Source organism: Drosophila melanogaster, chromosome 2R (genome assembly GCF_000001215.4).
Source record: "Drosophila melanogaster chromosome 2R".
NCBI classification, from domain to species: domain Eukaryota; kingdom Metazoa; phylum Arthropoda; class Insecta; order Diptera; family Drosophilidae; genus Drosophila; species Drosophila melanogaster.
In genome coordinates, this window is record NT_033778.4 from 4,168,670 (window position 1) to 4,189,945 (window position 21,276).

Below are 21,276 nucleotides of genomic sequence, written 5' to 3' on the forward strand. Positions count from 1 at the left end.
GCTATTGAAAAATGAAGATTAAGTTAGATCTGAAATTCAAAAGATCGTTTTTGGTAACTGAAGTATTAGAGGGTGACAGGTATACGCTAAAGTCGTTGAAGAGTAAACGATCGTTCAAGTATTGTCATGAAGATTTACCAAAAATTCCTGATGCGGAAATGCCTAATGAGTTAAACGAGAATATAGAGAAATAGCTGAAATATAAAAATATTGTAGTTGAATGAAGAGAAAATCCCGCCAATGAGTTCTTTTGTGAACGAGAGATATCCGTCTAGGTGAGACGATGAATTGTGAGTTATCCGTCTAGGTGAGACGATGAATTGTGAGATATCCGTCGAGGTGAGACGATGAATAAGTAATAAAGAGTTATCCGTCTAGCGAGACGAAGAGATATCTGTGTCACCTGTTGCTTGTAACAAGTGAGATCCGTCCAGGAGAGACGATGACTTTGTATTGAATCAATAATCAAGTGTGTGTGAACTGGCGGAAGATCGATACCAGCAATTGGTAAATAACAATGCTAAGATAAGTTGTAAGCTGATGTATTACTGATCGATGAATCTGAATTTGAAAATAGAATAAGGTATCTCAGCAGAAATGAAATGTAGGTATGTGTAATGTGTATGCGCTTGGTCGCTAAGGTATCTCAGCTGCAATGAAATGTAGGTTGTTTGTTCCTTCACGGAATTAAGAATTGGGAACTGCACCTAATAAAGTCAGGTTAATGAAGTGAAATAGTTTTGAGAAGTGATGAAAGTATGTGAGCTTGATACCATGGTATCTCCAAAGACACTAGAATAAAAAGATGCGTAACGCCATACGATTTTTTGGCACACGATTTTTTCGCCTTGGCTATAGAGGTGGCTCTAGGCTCTCTCGAATTTTTGTTAGAGAGCGAGAGAGCGAGAGAGCGGAGAGCGCTACAGCGAACAGCTCTTTTCAACGCATAAAGTGATAGCAGACTTTTGCAATAAACAGTTATCATATTTTTATGAAATGTATGAGATTACAGTAGTTATAATAATTTCTATTGTACTTCCTTTAATTATTTAGTATATTTATTAAGTCATTTAACATTAAAAGTATTTCAAAAAAAATATTTCGCATTTAAAAAATTGTCAGATGAGAGACAAATTAGAATTAAACATAAATATAAATGTGTAAACGGTAGCTAATTCGAGCGGCGATTTTAACAAACAAATTTAAAAAGCTTTAAAATTAGAATAGTCAGGCCGCGAATTTTTAAAAATTATATTATTTTATCATATTGCTACGAAATTAGCAAAAACTACCCTAATATGTACAATTTAAATTCGTTTCTTCGATCAGAATTGATTTCGGCCCGAAAATCGTCTTCTAGCACAACACGCGCACATATACACGTTCCTGTCTCTTGTTTTTACTCACACAAGCAAGCAAATTCTAGTTTTAGATTTCTTACGTTCTCAGCATGTGCGAGCGGAAAGAGAGCAATTTTGGCCGTCACTAAAGAAGTGGCTGCATAGTGCCAAACCAATGTATGGCCGTTACGCATCTTGTTATTCTAGTGTCTTTGGTCAGGCTGTGGCTAACGGCTGCATTGTGAATTCGGCAGTGAATGTGCAAATGTTGTACAAGGCAAGGAGTTTATTCTAAATGCCATGAGAGTCGGCAACTTGTATTTGTTTTCCGAGAGTTGCAACAAATGTTTCGCAAAAGTTGGGACGGACGGTGTACTGCGGCACAAAAGATATGGACACATGAATTACACAAGTTTAGTGGAAATTTCAAAAAGAAACTAGTGACTGGAATGGATAAAGTAGATTTTTCAAACAAGGACCCATGTAAGACGTGTATGATGAGCAAAATTCACGTAAAGCCGTTTCCACATGAATCTAAGAATCGAGTGAAGGAGCTGTTGCAGCTGCTGCATACCTATGCATGCGGTCCATTTAGAACAAGTTCGCTTGGTGGGTCGAAATTCTTCCTGACATTCATCGATGACAAATCTAGGCGCATATTTGTGTACTTTATGAAACGGAATGATGAGGTATTCGAAAAGTTTGTTGAATTCAAAAAGATGGCAGAGCGACAAACAGGAAAAATGTTGAAGTGCATTCGGATTGATAGATTAATGCCTGGGCAGCGGAATGGGGCAGCAGGACATTCAACACCAGAGGACGAGCTGTGATAGACGCCATGGGAATGCTGGACCTCAGCAGAGGGCTAGTGGACAACAACAACTGTATGATCCATGACGTCAAAACGCTGAGCGTCCACGCTCTGATCTCCTTCAGTCTCTCCCCGGAGGTCACGCCCAGGAGACGGCAGAGTAGAGCAGCCGGGCAAGCATGGGACACCAAGAAGATCGATGAGGACATGCTGGCCTATCAGATCAGTTCCCTGAAAATCCCAAATGGGGACGCAGAGAGTATGGTGGCAGGCCTCTTGAATATGCTGGGAAGAATTTGCGACGCAACCATGCCAACAAGCTAAGGAGGAGAGCGGTAACCCCATCCGACCCGGGGGTCTTGGCTAACATTGTAGGGGAGCTAATTCCAAAGCATACCACACTATGGAGGCCAACAGAGGCAGCCCCTGTCCCAGATTTCCCGTGCGTCACGGAACTTGCCTCGTCGAGGCAGCCAAGCGCATCAAACCCAACAAAGCCCCTGGACTAGATGGTATTCCTGGACCTGTTATTAAAGCAGTGGCGCTGGGTAGACCTGACCTCTTCAGGGCCACCTTCCAGAAATGCCTTCTGGACGGAATCTTCCCAACAAGGTGGAAAAGCCAGACGCTAGTCCTGTTGCCGAAAGGCAATAGCACACTGGACGCTTTTTCGGCCGTTAGTAACATCCCCAAGACCGCTCTTTCTGGCGATAGATGGTTAGGGGGCAGGAAGGAATACTGCGCAATAGTGACTCTGGACGTAAAGAACGCTTTCAACACCGCCAGATGGCCCGTAATCCTCGCAGCCATGAACCGCATGGGGATCCCGGAGTACCTGTCGTTGGCAGTTTTTTTAGGGACCGGGTCCTATGGTACGATACGGATACTATCGTTCAAGGAGCACGCGAGTTACGCCAGCAAGAAGGCAGCAGTCACAGCCTCTTCATTGGCTAGGCTTATGCCCAACGTCGGATGCCCAAGACACCCGGCCACGAAAGTGCTGGTGTCGGTAGCAAAGGCTTCGCTGCTATACGCTGCACCAATCTGGAGCAATGCCACTTGCAGAGGCTCATACTTGAAAGGAGCTCGTTCGGTGCTACGGTCAATGGCCCTCAGGCTCATTAGAGGATTCAGCCATTCAGACCATATCCGAAGACGCGGCGCTAGCGCTGGCAGGCCTGCCGCCAATTGATCTGGAGATCAATGGCGCTTCCAGGCTAGAGGCACACAAGTGGCTACCAACTAACCCAGTTCCTCACGGACCATGGCTGTTTCCGGGCCTATCTACTCCGGTTCCATCACGTAGAGTCAGCCCAATGCTTGTTCTGCGTCTTCGGTGAAGAAACAGCTGAACATGTGCTAATGCACTGCTCCAGGTTCATGGCGGAGAGGGAGCAGCTAAAGACGCTGTCAGGTACCCCGTTCAGACCTAGTGGCTTGTTCACGGCTATGCTGGCGAACAGCGGGGCATGGGAGCTGGAACACAGCCTTATCATTTATATGATGAAGCGTGTCCGATCAGACGAGATGGCCAACGGAGTGGGTGTCTAAGTCCAAACGGGCGTCCTGGGTGACGGCGGGCAAAGAATTCTACCTCAGCGTTTCCGGCTCGTCGTAAAAGGCTACTAAAGGATGGAGGGAGTGCGACCTGGCCTCACATCCTGCTCACCGAAGTCATACCTTGACTGGCAGTCCCGGTGAGCAAGCAAGGACTGAAGAGCACGCGGAGGTTTTTGCTTTAGTATGTAGGTATAATTCCAATAGGGCTTATGAATAGTGCATGCCACCTACGGACCGTAGGTGGTATCTTTAAAAGATTTTAATTTTCCTACCGTAAGTCAAATAATAAAAAAAAAACATGACACCTATGGAAGCTTGGTCGGGTAAGAAACCTGGTATAAGTCATCTAAAAGTCTTTGGTTCAATTGGAGTGGCGCTAGACAAGGGCAAACTGAAAAGCTAATTTAAACAGAAAGGAACAGAATACCGTATGTTAGGGTATTCAAGGACAGTCAAAGCGTATCGGCTGTATGACTCTGAGAAGCGGAGCGTGAGAAGAGAGATGTCCTTTTCAACGAGAGTGACAATGTGTCTCGGCAAGCTAATGCTGAGATGGTGGTCTCCGACTGGCAGTTGGGTGAAAGTCAAAATGAGTTGACAATTAGCACATTCCATATTCATGCAGAATCTGGGGGAGCTGAGAACATCGTAAACGACGGTGATGTGGACACGGACGAAAATGACCAGATTGACCCATAAGACGATTAGATGCAAGTGGGTATACAGTGTAAAGCGTGAAGCTAAAGGCTGTATTGATCCATTCAAGGCCCGTTTAGTTGCGAAAAGTTGTTCGCAACGGTATGTTGTGAACTACAAGGAGTCGTTCTAGCCGGTGTGCAGATTGGAGAGCTTACGACTTGTTCTGGCGATGTCGGCGGAATTAAATCTCTATGTACACCAAATGAATGTATGCACGGCATACCTAAACAGCGACTTATCAGAAACTGTATATATGCAACAATCAGAGGGATATACAGTAGGCAGCAAACCTTTTATTAAAAAAGGCCATATAAGGATTGAAGCAATCTGGAAGGGCATGGAACAATAAACTGGACAATATGTTGCGGTCAATTGGTTTTGAACCAATAAGCAATGAGCCCTGTCTATATAAAATGAGTGGCAAAGGTAATTTGGCAATAATATTGGTTTATATTGACGATCACATTATAGCATGCCAGAACAAAGAAGACCTCGTTAACATAAAAGCATCGATCTCAAGAGTGCGTTTGAGTGTGTCGATAAAGGCCCGTTAAAGCTATTTATGGGCATGGAGATAGAACGTGATGGAGAACTTGGCCAGATCACGTTGGGGCAAACTCAATATATTCAAGAGCTATTGCGGAAACATTGCATTACTGAGTGTCGACTTGCAGCAACGCCCTTAGATACAGGATACCAAGTGGCATGTGATGGGCAATGTACAAAGGTAGACGAAACGGCATATCAGTCAGTTATTGGAGAGCTGATGACTAGATCCGATATTTTGCACTCGGCGGCAAAATTGGCACAGCGGAACAAGGATCCGCATAGCGAGCACATGGCTGGGGTCAAACACGTCTTGAGATATCTTTCGGCTACAGTAAACTACAAGCTACGTTGACGCTGACTCGGGCGGAGATAAGATCGACCCCAAATCCTACACAGGCTATGTTTTCTTCACGGCTGGTGGTCCGATATCATGGAAATCGGAAAAACAGAACAGCGTAGCGCTCAGCAGTACCGAGGCAGAGTACATGGCATTGTCAACGGCGTGTAAAGAGGCAATTGCTATGAGACGGCTCATGATTGAACTTGGCTGCGGTGACGTCGAGACTCCAACCGTTGCTTACGGCGATAACTTGAGCGCGCAACAATTGGCAAAGAACCCTGTACATCGTGCAAGGACCAAGCATGTGGATATACTTTATCATTTTGATTTTGTTCGGGAGATTGTGGATCAAGGTCAAATGGTTCTAAAGTATGTCTCAACAGAAATAATTATAGCAGATATACTAACAAACAATTTGCATAAGAAAAAAATGAAGGTTTTGTAAAATTGTTAAATATGAACTAAGAATTGTAGGATGGTGGCATTGTGGGATAGTGTTAAAAATCATCTCTAGTTCGATATGTCGATAAATTGCGACTCTTATTCATACATGCATCTTATACATACAAATTATTTAAAGATGGAACGCACCATCTTGCTATCGTCGTCTTCAGGAATCCTCCAGAGGTGAAGGGCTTCCTTGTTGGTTGCTCCGGGGAGTCCGGGGAGCAGAAGATTGTTATTTATGTTGAGAGAAACTTTCCTCTTTTAACTGCCAGCCTTGTGGTCTGGCAGTGTAAGTAATAAGAATATATTTTACGACGCTTAGTCGGAGTTGATAATGTAATTGTTTTAAAAATATAACAGGTATAGATGTAAAAGATTTGGTTTCCGAGCTCAGAACCTCTGCTCTGTTTGAATCTGTTTATTCGAATGATCAAAGTGTGCTGAAGTTGGGTTCAGCTAACCCGCACATACATTGCTTATATCTATGTATTCTTACTTACATTTATACATATACATATGCATGCAGAAGGCATTGACCACTTGAGCTGCAAAGTGCATGCTCAGCATTCCCACGCTCCGCGATCGGCTTATGTATAAGCGTTAGATCGTATTACTGGGGCGCTGGAGTGCTTACGTAGTTTTTGGTGGTCTTTTTGTATATTTGTATATTTATATTTATTATGACAAAGTGTCACAATGTATTGACGCTATGTTATACCCAATCATCTATTGTATTCTTAGGGTAGATTAGTCCAATATGCTACACCTCCCTTTTTAAAGAAATGACGTAATATATGCAGTCATTGAGTTCTCAATATTAATATTGTGTTTAGAAAGGAAAAATTTTTTTTGAAATTGATTTTTCTTATTAATTATTAGCAATGTTTTGTCTCAAAGCATTTTTGTATAATGACAGAATAATACAAAAAATGTATGTTGAATTACGATGTTTTTGGATTTATGTTTAACTTTCTTAGAAGGAAAAATAGTAATTAAATTTTTTTTTGTGTTTTTTTTTTTTTTTGTTTTGAGGTTGATCAGACCTTTTCTTAAGTGAAATGAAACGTTTCATTGATTATATATTTTTAGTCTATCCTTATGTACTTTTTGCTTCTTTTGTTTTGTATCTCTAATTACTATGTTATCTCTGTCTTCTATGGTTTCTACAGTATAAGGGCCTATATATACTGGATCTAACTTATGACCCGATTCGTTCCTTAGTATAACTTTATCTCCTATTTTTAATTGAAAATCTGAAGTTTTCTTATCATAAAGTTGTTTTCTATAAGACTTAGCTTTTTCTAACAAAAGTCTAGCTCTTTTATATGCTATTTCTAATCTAAATTTTATTTCCTTTGAGTAATCTTCTATATTATACAGTGGTTCTATTCTATCTGTTTTATTAAAATTTGCGAACTGCCTTGGTAATCTTCCAAAGACTAGTTCATATGGACAGTAATTATGCATGACTGATGGTGTTGTGTTGAAACAATATGTAAAGTATTGTATCCAAACGTCCCAATCAGTTTTATCTGCAGAGATGTATGAACGAATGTATTCATTGAATGTTCTATGACTTCGTTCGATTGTCCCTAAAGTCTGGTGGTGATATGCAGTGGATGTAAGATTTTCAATTTTCATATATTTACACATATCTTGAATTACATTGTTTTTATACTCGGTACCCATGTCCGAAATGAACGTCTTCATTGGACCGTACTTTAGTATAAAATTTTCGAATATAGCTTTTGCGACAGTATTTGCGCTCTTATTCGCAACAGGTATGGTTACTAGATACTTCGTCAAATCACATATTAGTGTGACGATGTATTCGTTGCCATATTCTGATTTCGGTAGTGGACCAACTGTGTCCACTATCACTATATCAAAAGCATTTGTTGGGGTTTCTGTGTAAGTCAATGGGGTCTTTGTATGTGTCGTTGTTTTTGACATTTGGCATTTATGACATCTACGTATGTACTCTTTTATATGACGAGTCATATTTTTCCAATAATAGTGTCTTTTTATTTTCGCTAGCGTTCTTGTAATGCCTGTATGACCTCCTTGAATTGGATCGTCATGATATGTAGACAGTATCGATTGTATCTCTTTTTCAGTTTTTATAATGGTCACCGGCTGGAGTAGCGCTACTCTTAATGTTTTCAATTTTATATTGCCCATATTTTTGAAATTATCTATTGAAATGGTTTCAAAGATTTTTTCACTCGGTGCCAATTTGAGTTGGCTGATTTTTAGTATACCGGCTTGCATTTCAAGCCTTTGGAAGAACTGACCTAAATCAAAAATTCCATTGGTATATAAATCGTCAACATCAATTCTTGCAATAACTTTATTTCCTCGTTTTAGTAAACAAATAGATTCAGTTATTCGCAAGGTCACTACTTTTCGTACTTCATCATTTGTTATGACTTCGTGTACGTTGGGCTTAGATACATTTTGGATACTTTGCCTAGGCAATAGTTCCTTGTTTGTTACTGTACAGTTTTCCTGTCTACTTTGTTGCCTGGTAGTGACTTTCAGGACTTTATGTTGCATGTCTTTGAGTTCCTTTATATTTATACGTGAGAGTGCGTCTGCTACAAAATTATCTTTCCCCCTTAGGTATTCTACTGTGAAGTCGTATTCTTCTAGTTCTAGCCGCATGCGAGTTAATTTAGAACTGGGATTAGTCATAGAAAATAGGTACGTTAATGGTCTGTGGTCCGTTTTAATGGTGAAATGCTTGCCATAAATGTATGGTCTAAAATGGGTAATTGCCCAATGGATTGCCGCTAGTTCTTGTTCCGTTGTACTCTTATTGCTTTCTCCTTTTGTAAATGAACGTGATGCATAAGCTATTGGGAGCTGAATCCCGTTTCGGTTCTGAGTTAGAACCGCTCCGCAAGCTTGTTTACTAGCATCCGTTATAATGCAAAATTCTTTGCGAAAATCAGGATATTGTAATAGTGTGGGGTGCATAAGATTTTCTTTTAGGTATTCGAATGCGTTCTGGCATTCGCTTGACCATTCAAAAGGGACATTCTTTTTACATAATCTAGTTATGTGCCGTGAATAGTCGGCGAAGTTCCTTATAAATCGACGATAATAGTTGCAGAATGCTACAAATCGTCTTGCACTGTCCGCATCATGAGGGACAGGATAATTTTTGATGACGTCATATTTCTTGTCATCTGGCAATACTCCTTTGTCTGTGCATTTGTGACCTAGGAATGTCACTTCGTGCATGAAAAATGAACATTTTTCTGGATGCAACTTTAGGTTATATTTCCTACATACATTAAAAACGTCAGTTAAGTTTTTAATCATGTGTTTTTCGGAACATCCTATCACCATTAAGTCATCCATGTAAAGGAATGCCTGAGAGGGTTCTAATCCCGAGAATGATATAGTCATCATCCTCTGAAATGAATTTGGTGCTATTTTAAGACCAAATGGTAATCGCGTGAAGCGATATGAGCCATTGCTCGTTGAAAAAGATGTTATATTCCTAGAGTTTTCCTCAAGTTCTATTTGATGGAAACCTGACATCAAGTCAAGGCATGAAAAGTATTTAGCTCGACCTAGTTGATCTAAAATGTCATCAATTCTAGGGAGTGGAAATTTGTCAGAAAGAAGTTTTTTGTTTATTTGACGATAGTCAATTACTAATCGCCATTTTTTCTCTTGTGAATTTCGTAATGATTTTTTTGGAACTAGCAAGAGTGGGCTGTTATACTCAGATACAGACGGTTCGACGATTTTGTCGCTTATTAATTTCCCTACTTGTTTTTGAATTTCCTCAATATGGCTATGCGGGCTTCTATAGTTTTTTATATAAATGGGTTCATCATCTTTAAGTCTTAATGTTTGTTTATAAAAATTATTTGTTGATATAGGTTCGGTTTCCAGTCCGAACACATCACTATACTGTGTGCATAATTCTGTTAATTGATTTTTAAATTGGTCTGGAAAATTTTTCTTTAGTTTTGAAAGTATTTGTTCGCTTCTATTTCCAGTGTCGGTATTATGAATGTCATAATCTTTTAGATTTTCATATTGTATTTTATTTACTTTGACCACTTGGTCGAAATTAGTTGTATTTAGAAGTCGAACGTATACATGTTTGGATGCTGCTATTGTATTTGCAACATAAATCCCATTGTGTATTTCTTGATTAGGAACAAATATGAAATCATTTACAACATTAATGTCTATTTTCCGAATAACTTGTGATCTGGCTGGCAGAAGAACTGTATTGTTGCCAGCGCTATATGTTATCGGGACATATATTGGATAATTTAAATTTTGGGGTCTAATTATAAACCAGTCTTCACTTGGTTTGAAATCTAGTTGACAATTGAATTTCTTTATAAAATCAATGCCTATTATTCCATCACATGGTATTGCAAAATTTGGGTTTACCAAATGAAATTCATGTGGGATAATATATTTTGTTGATTGGAGTTCTATTAAGGTTGTTCCTTGAGACTTTATCACACCTTGGCCTATGCCTTCGATGTTTATTATTTTTTCATTTTGAATTACGAAGTTATCAGAATTTACTTTCAAAAGTGAGATATCTGCACCAGTATCTATGAGAAATGTTAGTTTATTTTCAGTGGAATGATTATAGAAGGTTACGAATATATTAAGACTATAATTGATGGAATGAACTTTTACATTTATTGGTTGTTTCCTAAAGGGTTCTGTTAGTTTTCCGACGTATTTTGCGCGATTCTCACACTGCTATTATTATTATTACCATGGTTGTAGTTTCCGCGGCCTCTCCCTTGGTTTTGGCCTCGCCTACCTCCACGGTTATTATAGTTATTATTATTGTTGTTATTGCTGCCTCGGTTGTAATTGTTGTGGTAGTTATTTCTTCCACGATTATAACCCCGGGCGCCTCTATTATAATTATTTGCACCTCGTCGATAATAGAGTCTCTATTTCTTGAAGACGCACTATGTAGCGTTGTCGGGATTCCTCGTCTTTTGCCGACTTGGTCATGTCCTTGACCAGTCGCCGTTGCTGAAGTAGCTTAATTCTTTGACCGCTTCTTTTATGTTTATTTTGCGGTTTTTTCTGCTGCCTGGCTCTGTACTCTTTTATCGTGAGTGGGCGTGGTCCATTAGCTGGATTCTCCTGTAGGGCCTCTTCCAGAGTTGGCAAGTCCCTTTGCTTAGTGGGTACTGCCTTCGAGAATTGTGGCTCCTCTGCCATTTATGTTCAAAAGTTTTTTAAGAAGATTTGTCCTTTCTGCATTTCTATGTATGTAATGCATTTATCCATGTAATGTTTGAATTTATTGTTTTTATTTCTTTGGCCACGAATTTGAATTTTGTTTGAATTTATTCATTTTATTTCTTTTGGCCACGGACACTTCATGCTTTTATTATAATCGTTAACTTCATGCACACGTGAACACTGTCACGGTCGCCATGTAATTGTTTTAAAAATATAACAGGTATAGATGTAAAAGATTTGGTTTCCGAGCTCAGAACCTCTGCTCTGTTTGAATCTGTTTATTCGAATGATCAAAGTGTGCTGAAGTTGGGTTCAGCTAACCCGCACATACATTGCTTATATCTATGTATTCTTACTTACATTTATACATATACATATGCATGCAGAAGGCATTGACCACTTGAGCTGCAAAGTGCATGCTCAGCATTCCCACGCTCCGCGATCGGCTTATGTATAAGCGTTAGATCGTATTACTGGGGCGCTGGAGTGCTTACGTAGTTTTTGGTGGTCTTTTTGTATATTTGTATATTTATATTTATTATGACAAAGTGTCACAATGTATTGACGCTATGTTATACCCAATCATCTATTGTATTCTTAGGGTAGATTAGTCCAATATGCTACAATAAGCTGCCGCTCTTTTTTCAGACAAATGCAATTCAAACTGCAGCTGTGTTTGCCGGCTGCGCACGGGTTTCCGGCCCAATGATGGGCCAGCACTTTGATATTATGTTTCTTGCACTGAGCCAACTGTTCTAGTTCGTTGGCTTGTGTTAACTACTCCCCCTTCAAGATTACGGCCGTCCTCGGCTGGTCCTTATTCGGCGATCATCCTGTTTAATTGGATTGCAGATCGCCGCTCTCCGATGAACCGTAGACAGGTGATGCTGATACAAATCAATGCACAACAAATCGCATGCGATATTATCAACAACTTATCAACTCTGTTGACTCGGCAATATCTCTGTTGGCGGTGATATTCAATGAAGGGGAACTAGGTACCCCTGGACCTCGTATTTGAGCCTTGTCGTGATTTATAAAGGTGTTGTCATTTATCACGACGCGATCCTTGAAGGTGATTAGATGTGGGCCACGTATATAGATGTTCCGTTGTCCACCGTGACCCTGGCTGGCCGGTCATTGATGATGATGATTCCCTCATCCACGCGGGTAAGCGGGTATAGGTCGCTTGGTTGCGACTAGCAATGCGCTAGAACGCCTGCGTGTGGTTCCCTGGCGCATGAGCCTTTTGTTGATCGTTGGCAAAAGGTTTCCAGTTGTTGTTAATTGGTTGATTCGACTTTGTATTCTAGTAATTATTTTGATTTGCCTATTGTTTGACTGTGCCACTCTATGAACCTAACTCATTCTAGATCGCCGGCATCCGGCGTCCCCGCTACTACCTTTAGCATTAAGCTCAGAAAATCCAAACTCCTTGGGATTTTGTGGTGGACTCTTAACGAATCCAGAGTGTCCCGAAGGTGCGAGGTGTCCACTTCTAGCAACGTCCTCATGTGAGACTGTGGAAACATCTCATACATGCTGCTTGTTTCCACACCAGGATCTCTCCATCAATGATGGAGATATACCTTGCTTGTGAATAGTTAGTGATATGTTCTGACACCAATGACAGTGAGAGGAGGATGAAAATTCTGCGCCTGTGGAAATTTATTTTTTTAGTCGCTTTTTCTTGTTCGCTGAGGTTTATCCCATCACCAATTGAATTTATCCTAATTATCCAGCCGTTGGCAACGGACCTAATGTCTATTAAATGAAGGTTTGCTAACCGGTGGGCCTTATTGTGTTCTGCTAATAAGACAACCCTCCTTTCCTCGACCACAAAAATGTCTGTAACACGGTTTTTGCAGTGCCAGAATTTTGTAGTCGGGAATCTCCGCACTCATTACTCGCAAGGTCAGTGAGTAATGACTCCTTGTCGGTGAAGTTGATTGCGTGTCGTTTCTTATTTTTGAAGAGAACGAAAGAGCGTTTTAGCGGAAAATAGTTGGTTCTGGAAGCAGTTAGGGGCTTATCCGTTGATTCTATGGTGTCGGTGAGGGAAATCTCACTGTGAATGGTCGCAACCCATGATTCTGCGTCCTGTTCTTCTATGGCGTTAATTTGCTGCAGATTGCATCTGCAACCAAATTTTCTTTTCCCGGTTTAATTTCCACTTTCGCACCCGTTAGGGTTAGAATCTGATACCGAGAATGCCAATGGCAGATGGTCAGTGAATTATTAGTTAGCGAATTAGTTATATATAAATAGTGTCGCAGTTTGGCCAACGACTAAACGATTGCTAATAATTCTCTTTCATTTGTCGCGGAGTTCATTTCCCTATCCTTTAATGTCCTCGAGATCATTTTATTAGGACGGTTCCCTTGTGAAAGCACTCCTTCAATACCGTACGCTGAAGCATCCATCGTTGGATGGAATAGCTTCTTGTAATCCGGGTATCTGAGCATAACATCTTCGGATGCCAAAATGTTGCGCAGTTTTTCGAAAGAATGTTTTTGCGCCTCATCGAATTGTACTTGGATGTGTCGCGATCTATGTCTGCTTACACTTCCATTTTCGCCCTTTAAGATATCCAAAATAGGCCTTGCTATGATTGCAAAGTCCTTAATAAAGCATCACCTAGGAATGATCTAACCCCAAATACTGTATTTGGTTCAGGGAACTCTTTTAGGGCCCTGACTTTCTCTGGGTCGGTAGTGGTGCCATCACTGGTGACTATAAAGCCGAGAAAGTTTACAATTTTTTTTTTAACTTGCCTTTTTTACTGAGTATCATGGAGATATCTATGTATGTATCTATGTAAATATATCTATGTATTTGTCCGGGATAGTCCTTTCGAAATTCTATGACTACTCGTCTATTTTGATTGCCACCAATATTGGGTAGTTATAAGGCGACACCGACTTCTGAATTATAGAATTTTTAAGCAGGTCCTGTATCTCGTTGTTGACGACATCTGCTGCCCCCATGGGGTATGGATATAATTTGGCGTAAATGGGCTCTTCGCTAGTCGTTCTAATCGTGGCCACTACCGATGTGTTATATGGCAAGGCCTCGTTCGGATCTGCGAAGGCGTTTTTTCGGCTTTTGATCATCCCCAGAAATGCCTTCTTCACCAAAGGTGGTGCATCTGCGCACTCCACGTTAGTGAAGTTGACGTCAGTGCATTTATGGAATGAAATCTTCTCAACCTCTTTACCCCATTTTAGTTGGGCGGAAGCGAGGCAAAGTGATGCGCCGGCCCCGATTATCCCGTCGAATATTGCAAAATCTGGTAGAATGAAAAAAGTCGCTTTCAAATAAAAATCGAGACGGAGAATTTTGTTGTAACAGTGGTGGCGCCATGAATTGAGTGAATTTCGAAAGGAGAGTCCACCGGGCGGATACCCTTTAGCTCTTTCCGAGGTCGGATGAAATTTTTTTCGATTCCGCTTTGGAGACGGCAGCGGCTCCTGTCTTTTCTTTCGCATTCTGCAAAATGAAGTTAATTTTTTGCGGTTTCCTCACGGCGCCTGTGCGCTCAGAGGTGACTGGTCTTCTATTCTGGTACCCATTTGCATGGGTCGGCTGCAGCATTTTAGAAAATGAGGGATCGACCTCCATAGGCTCTGGTGTGCGTTGTTTTTGTAATTTTTGACATTTTGCGGATCGGCGTGAGCCCTGTGCTGCCTATAGAAATACGGATTTTTGGTATTATTAGTGTAGTAGGCTGCTCCTTCTACCCTCTTCCTTTACTCTTAGTCATACATTCCTAGTCATACATACCTAATTATACATAGCCAATCTAGTCATAAGCTTATACATTCATACACCCATCCTTACTATATACATACATACAAATATTATCGAGAAACTTATCGACTGATCGACTCGCCACTCTGCAGAGAGCGCGGCAGTCAGTCGCTGTTGAACCAAGCTAGAGTACAGATCGAAATAAAAGAGACAATTGAAATAGTATTCGAATATTAACTTCTGTAAACGGCGGCTAAAATCTCAGAAGTGGGATTAATAATCCAAAATGGACGATAAAATCATCCTGAACGACTTTTCGCTGACAACTCTAAAAGATTGGCTACGTAAGATTGGCTGCAAGACATCCCAACGGCAGTTCGGGGCGATTGTCCACCGGAGCACCCCCAGAAAAACGCTCCACCAGGAAACGACATTTTTTCTTCACTGGATTTCCAGAATTGTGAAATTAACACCGATCACGTAAGTGTGAATGCGATGAACAGAAAAGAATCAACCGAAACTGGCAGTGAGAGGGAGACAAACATGTTCGAGCTACAGCAACTACGCGCAGAGCTAGCAGAAGCGAAGGCAATGCTTAACGGAACACGATCGAGCTTGCAGTTCCAAGAACAACAACAACCAGAGCAAAGCAAGGCTACAGTTAGTTCCGTTATCCAGACGGCGCCACAAAAGAGAACACAACATTTCACTCGCCGCAGCGATCCAACGAGAGAGCGGAGAGCCAGCCTTGTCACTGCCTTAATGGCGAGAGGTGCCGTTGAAATTTTTAAAATTTTTTAATTTTAAAGCGGCTATCCCCGCTTGTCACCACGAAACATATGATTCCTGTGACCCCGAGAATTCAGGCAAATATTTAACGGCGTCTAAAGTCACGCTACATGGAGAATTATTAGTTATATCTATGGGTTCGTAGGTTCTAATTACGGGGGCCACGGCTGAGGTGGGCGCGACATGTGCTGCTGCCAACCCGTTGGTCAGTTCCTGAATTTTCTGACGCATTTCATTTTGTGTGAGTTCGTTTTTGGCGGCCTCCTCCGCTAAAGTATTGGCCACAATTCCCTGTATTACAGCTTTACGCTGTTCTGGATCTAGCGCCAATGCAGGGTGATTCGCGGTTACTCGTCTTAGAGGGGGAGCTTGACTCTGAGTCTGTGGAGTATGGTTTTATTCGTATACTGTGAGAATCCGGGCTGCATGAGCAGTCCATTTCGCTTAGGTATGTGTGGGTGGCAGTTGACCAAAGACAGACAAACAATAAATAAAGACAAAGGCTGCAGCGCGGAATGTCGCGCTTGAATCGAATGAAAACATAAAATGTTATAAAAAAAAACTATATGATTTTTGTTTCTATTCACATTGATTACTGTTGAAAATCGTGTATTTTTTGTTCAAAAAAATTTTTGTTGGAAACATTTTTTTTACCGTTACATTGGCGTTGATTAACAATGTATTTTTTTTTTGTTTTTTAAACGATTCTGTACAGCGGTTTGTGGTACATAATTATAAATTGCGTTTAGCATCGGTTCCAACTCACATGATTTTTTTAAGTTTGTGTGTTGGTGTTCGTTGCTGTAGGTTGTTGGTGATAGTGATGGTGGGTGGTGGTTTTCACCACTAGTTGAGCGCCAATTATTTAAAGATGAATCGCACCGTCTTGCGTATTTTAACAATATTGTTTTTTGAATCTCTCTTTCGCTTGATACCGTTAAAAACAGCGCGAAAACGAAGAGAAATGCAAATAATGACTGCCAATTTTTGTACAGATTACCCATTACATTCTCTTACAAGATTGCACGCAGACAATCAATTTTTGTTTGGCACAAGTATTGTGACAAGCTTATTTAGTAAATTGTATCCTTTTTTGAAGCACTTGTAAATCAAAAATTGTTTAAATTGTACTTTTTATGATGTTAAACGTTATACAAAAAGAAAAAATAAAAAAAATTTATTGATTGATGGCCATGGGTGAAAAGGCCCAGTTAAGTTCGTTTATTGTTGTAGATCATCAATGGAAGCACAGTTTAACGTTGGAATTAAAGTAAAAAACTTTGCGAAGCAGTTTAAATTGCCGCGTCAAACTGTGTATTATCAATTTAAAAAGTATAAAAACATAATGATTTAAAAAAACTTAAAAGGTTTTAACGGCCTTAACAACATTCACTGACGACAAAGTCTTTATGAGGGAATTTAAAAAAAAATTTTCCAAAACCCCAGCCGTTGAAACGCAGTGGAATCTGACCGCCAGGCTTCCCAAAAGTAGTGGCCGCCCAGTTTGACGACGTTTAATGGCACAGGGCGTGAGGACATACATATGTAATAATCGGTGCCCAGGGAACACCACGGGGAGGCCACTACAATTGTAATGGGTCCTATATTTACATGAACTTCGCGTTTATTTTCCACTACTTACCAATTACTATTTGCGCTTATATTTCCGTACTTTACTATTGCAACACATTTTGGAAATTGTTATAATTGTAATTATAAAACAAAAATTTTCCAAAAAAAGTCATTACATTGAAAAAAAATTGTCTACAAATAATACGTTGTAGAAAATACTGCTTAAAAAACTGTTTATTACAAAAGTCTTGAAAAATCTTGAGGCACGAAGTGCGGACACAACGTCGCGAGCTGAATACTCTAATGACAATTATTTTAATATAGTCATTTTTGAAATTTATTTTGTGATATTATGATTCGGCTATTTCTATTTCTAAGCTTTATTAAATAATAGTAACGTTAAGGCAATGCAAAACAATAATTTTTCACATGGTGCCTATTTATCAAAAATAATATAGATTTAAAGTCTAAGAACTTTTAAGGTGAAGGGCATATTTTGTCAAATTTACAATGCATGAGCATACGTGTGCACACATACAGTTGTCTGCTATCACTGCAGGCGTCGAAAAGAGCTGTTCGCTGTAGCGCTCTCCGCTCTCTCGCTCTCGAACAAAAATTTGAGAGTATGGCACTACGCATCTGTTACTCTAGTGTCTTCGGTTCGGTGACTTGGTCCCTGTCTCCGGCTCGATGAACCAAAGGCAATGTTTGACGACCCTAAACGAAAATGCGTTTCCTTCTGGAAATAGGCTGATCGAGGATCATTTATCCTGCAGAAAGATTATGCTCCGTGCCACAAAGCCCGAATGATAGCCAAGTTTCTAAAGGCTGTTGGCGTCACTCTCTTGAATTGTGCACCTCAAAGTCCAGATTTAAATATAATTAAGAAATCTGGTCTCTTTTAAAACGGAAAATAACTGTTCCGTGACACAAAACTCGTTAGAAGGCGATTTCTGAAATCACTTCTCTTTTTAAAGAGATGATCCTTTACAATATGGAGGATTTAGTAAAGGTTCGACTTACTTACACACAAAAAATAGACATTACTATCATATTAAACCATTTAAAAGTTTCACTGAAAAAAGGTTTGGAGTTTATTTTGTCAAAATGCTTACCGACTAGTGTATGTGGATACAGCAACACAGCGCACAAGATAATCTCGTGTTCATATGTACATGTTACAGAACGACGTAACGTAACATAATTAATTACCAGCTTGATATAGGAAATCAAGACAGTAATGACCTTACTAACTACTTTAATTAATTTATAAATAAAATATTTGTAAGTTGGGTAATTTAATAATAGCTATCAACAAAATTAAAAACAGTACGAATAATTCATGTCTCGCCAAACCGTTCCACACAATATCAGTAATAACCGTAATAAACATTTAAAATACCTTTTTTTAGGTCTTCCGTAGGTAAAATTCCCGTGGAGAAATAAAATATCATTTCAACAATTTGTTCAGATTGACCTCTTTAATAAAAAAAAGTGCTTTCATGACTCTGAAGGAAATTCCGGAGTTTGGATTTATCGCTACTATAGTAATCAAATATATTAATTCTCAAAATTTAAATATATAACAGAAATAAGAAGTGAATGGCGCACTGAACACATGAAACATAAAAAATGAAGTGAATAGTCTTCTTTGGGGTTTAAAAAACACAAACTCCTCACTCCGCCCCTTAATACAATAAGCATGTTGTAACATTTAAATTGAACTTTAACTTTATTAAAAGGAAAACACCTCTAACAAATATATCGAAGGGAAAATTTCAATACTAGTTTTAAGTAGTTGGGAAACTACATCTGAAATATTAGTTGGCAGTTACTCTGCTATTCATGTAAAATTGCTGGGCGGAGAGCAACAAAGTCAAAACATATATACATGCGGCAATCCAGCAGTTGTAGGCATTCTGAAAAAATTTACCTTGCATTAGCAGACGTATGTGTACATATGGTTGTTGTAAAAAGAGAACATACCTGATTGTATGCTCTATTTGCAGCTGCATAAAAATCTTCCAACGAATGGTATTCCTCCTCAAGAGGTAAGTCCTCAATGAGGGCTACACTATTTATGTAGAAGAATAGACCCATTAAAACCTTTAACATAAATATGTAAGTGGTTACTTTTTGAAACTTTGACGAAATTAGATTCTCAGTACTCACCAATTGGACAATACCCCAAACAGAGATAATAAGACCACAAAGTGATAGTTTCGGGCCACAGATTTTCATTTTCTTAAATTTTTGTTAAACACTTTTAAGAGAATAAAAAGTTTCAGCAAACACAATTCGTCACAATTCCTCAATGAAAACTGTGATTTTGTCAGGTGAACATATCATGTGACCAAACTTTTGGTGTGGCTGTGCACAAATAAAATTAAAAAACTGATGCAAATGTAAGCGATAAAAAACATAAGCTCGTCAAACTAGCGTCGGTGAGCTAGTGACGATTTAGGAGCGGTGGAAAAGGAACAAGGGCCGTTTTAGTAATTTTAGTCACTGCCCGGAGCGTGTGAAGCGCAATGGTCAACATTCTACTGCCCGGAGCGTGTGAAGCGCGATGTCAGCATTCTGCCGTGAGCGCTGCTTCAGAAAACGGGCTACTTCATATTAAGCTTAAGTTTTCTGTCTTTAGTTTTAAAACTCATCAGAACGCGCATAGTCGCATAATAAATCGCAATACACAAAATCGTTGCCTGTTAATTTATATAACAATATATATATAATATATTATAATATATATATTATATATATATATATATATATACAATACAATACAATAAGTATAATAAATAAATATATATATACATATATATATATATAATAATAATAATTTTAATATTATTAATTTTATTATTATAATTATTAATATTTTAATATATATGTCGGAGATTGAGTAGATCTAACATATTATTTGAATTATTATTTGAATGTAACCGACATTTGTTTATTGATCCGTATGTTAAGGATGAGCAGCGAGTAATAAAATTCACGGAATGAGTTCCGTTATTGAGTGGGCATCATTTGTGTGTGTATTCAAATTAGCATGGCGCCTGTTGTTGTTGTGGTAGAGTTTTGTGGAAACGAAGTAAGGATAAAACAAAAAAAGAATTTTGAAGATGAGAAATAGAAGAATAGCATCGAGAAGGCGACGCTTGAGTAAATAAGTCTGGTGAGAACTGCCAAAGAGACAACACGCAGGCGACTTGCTGTGCTAATTAATTGGACGCTCGGCTTCACCGACATATATATATTATATTATATCATATATATATATTAACATATCCATTCTATACCCACAACTCCCCAACCACACACACTATCGTAAACAATTACACACACACATCAATGTGTAAGTACGAAATGTAATTAAAGATCGAGAGCCCTTCGATTAAGCTTAGCTGTCAATTACTCACAGCAAAGTGCAAAAGTCCGAATTCCAAAGTCTAGACTCTGCGTCGAGCCAACGTCCACGTCCCCTAAATATCCGATCACTTGGTGAACCAACTGAAATAACAAAAACTTCCGCCCACACAATCGTCTCAGGATTCTCCAATTAATCCTATTTTTCGGAAGCTCCTCTCTTAACAGGAGAATAGACGTTGATAACGTTGTTCTCTTAAGCTTCGCTCTTAAGCTATCCCAATCTGCCTACATAAACCCAAACATGCCCCAATACGTTAGTTCAGTTCTGAGTACGTTATCAATCGCCATAACCCTGCTTAAGATTGAACCACGCGAATCGGCGCTAAAGTGAACATAAAATCGTAATACAATTAACTCTTTTATCCGCAAAAGAACTACTTATAATCGGTGGTTGACACGCAATAGTCAAACCTACTGCATACGGTCAATAAAAGTGTAAAAACAAAAATAAAAATAAAATCATCAGCCATGGCAACCGAGCAAGTCAAACTGTTATCGGAATCCCATCTGAATCAAGCCTTAAGCCAAATTAGGCAAATACCCACATTCAGTGGTAATACCCCAGAACTCAGTGCCTTTATCCGAAAGATCGATTTCATACTTCCAGTCTATCCATCAACCGACACCAGTTAAAAACATGTATTCTTCAGCGCAATTGAGATGCAACTCGCCTCGCGCGATAAACGAGTTCACATGCGTCTGATTTGGTTTTTCCAAAAATATTGACAACCTACAAT

At 39.4% G+C, this 21,276-nt stretch overlaps 1 protein-coding gene across 2 annotated transcripts, besides 1 other annotated feature; it reads right to left on the reverse strand.

The window, feature by feature from the left end:
• The first annotated feature begins 784 nt into the window (after nucleotides 1-784).
• Nucleotides 785-1,555: a mobile genetic element.
• Nucleotides 1,556-18,165: 16,610 nt separating this feature from the next.
• RNASEK (Ribonuclease kappa) lies at nucleotides 18,166-19,458 on the reverse strand. 2 transcript variants are annotated; one of them, NM_001273770.2, is made up of 3 exons: nucleotides 19,277-19,458; nucleotides 19,091-19,210; nucleotides 18,166-19,023 (listed from the first exon to the last, which is right to left on the reverse strand). In NM_001273770.2, the coding sequence occupies exons 1-3, from the start codon at nucleotides 19,343-19,345 to the stop codon at nucleotides 18,925-18,927; spliced, it is 288 nt and encodes a 95-aa protein (NP_001260699.1). In that variant the 5' UTR covers nucleotides 19,346-19,458; the 3' UTR covers nucleotides 18,166-18,924. The 2 variants fall into 2 exon arrangements, with proteins under 2 accessions (NP_001260699.1, NP_001036433.1); NM_001042968.2 differs by having other exon boundaries at nucleotides 18,821-19,023.
• Between the last annotated feature and the right edge of the window lie 1,818 nt (nucleotides 19,459-21,276).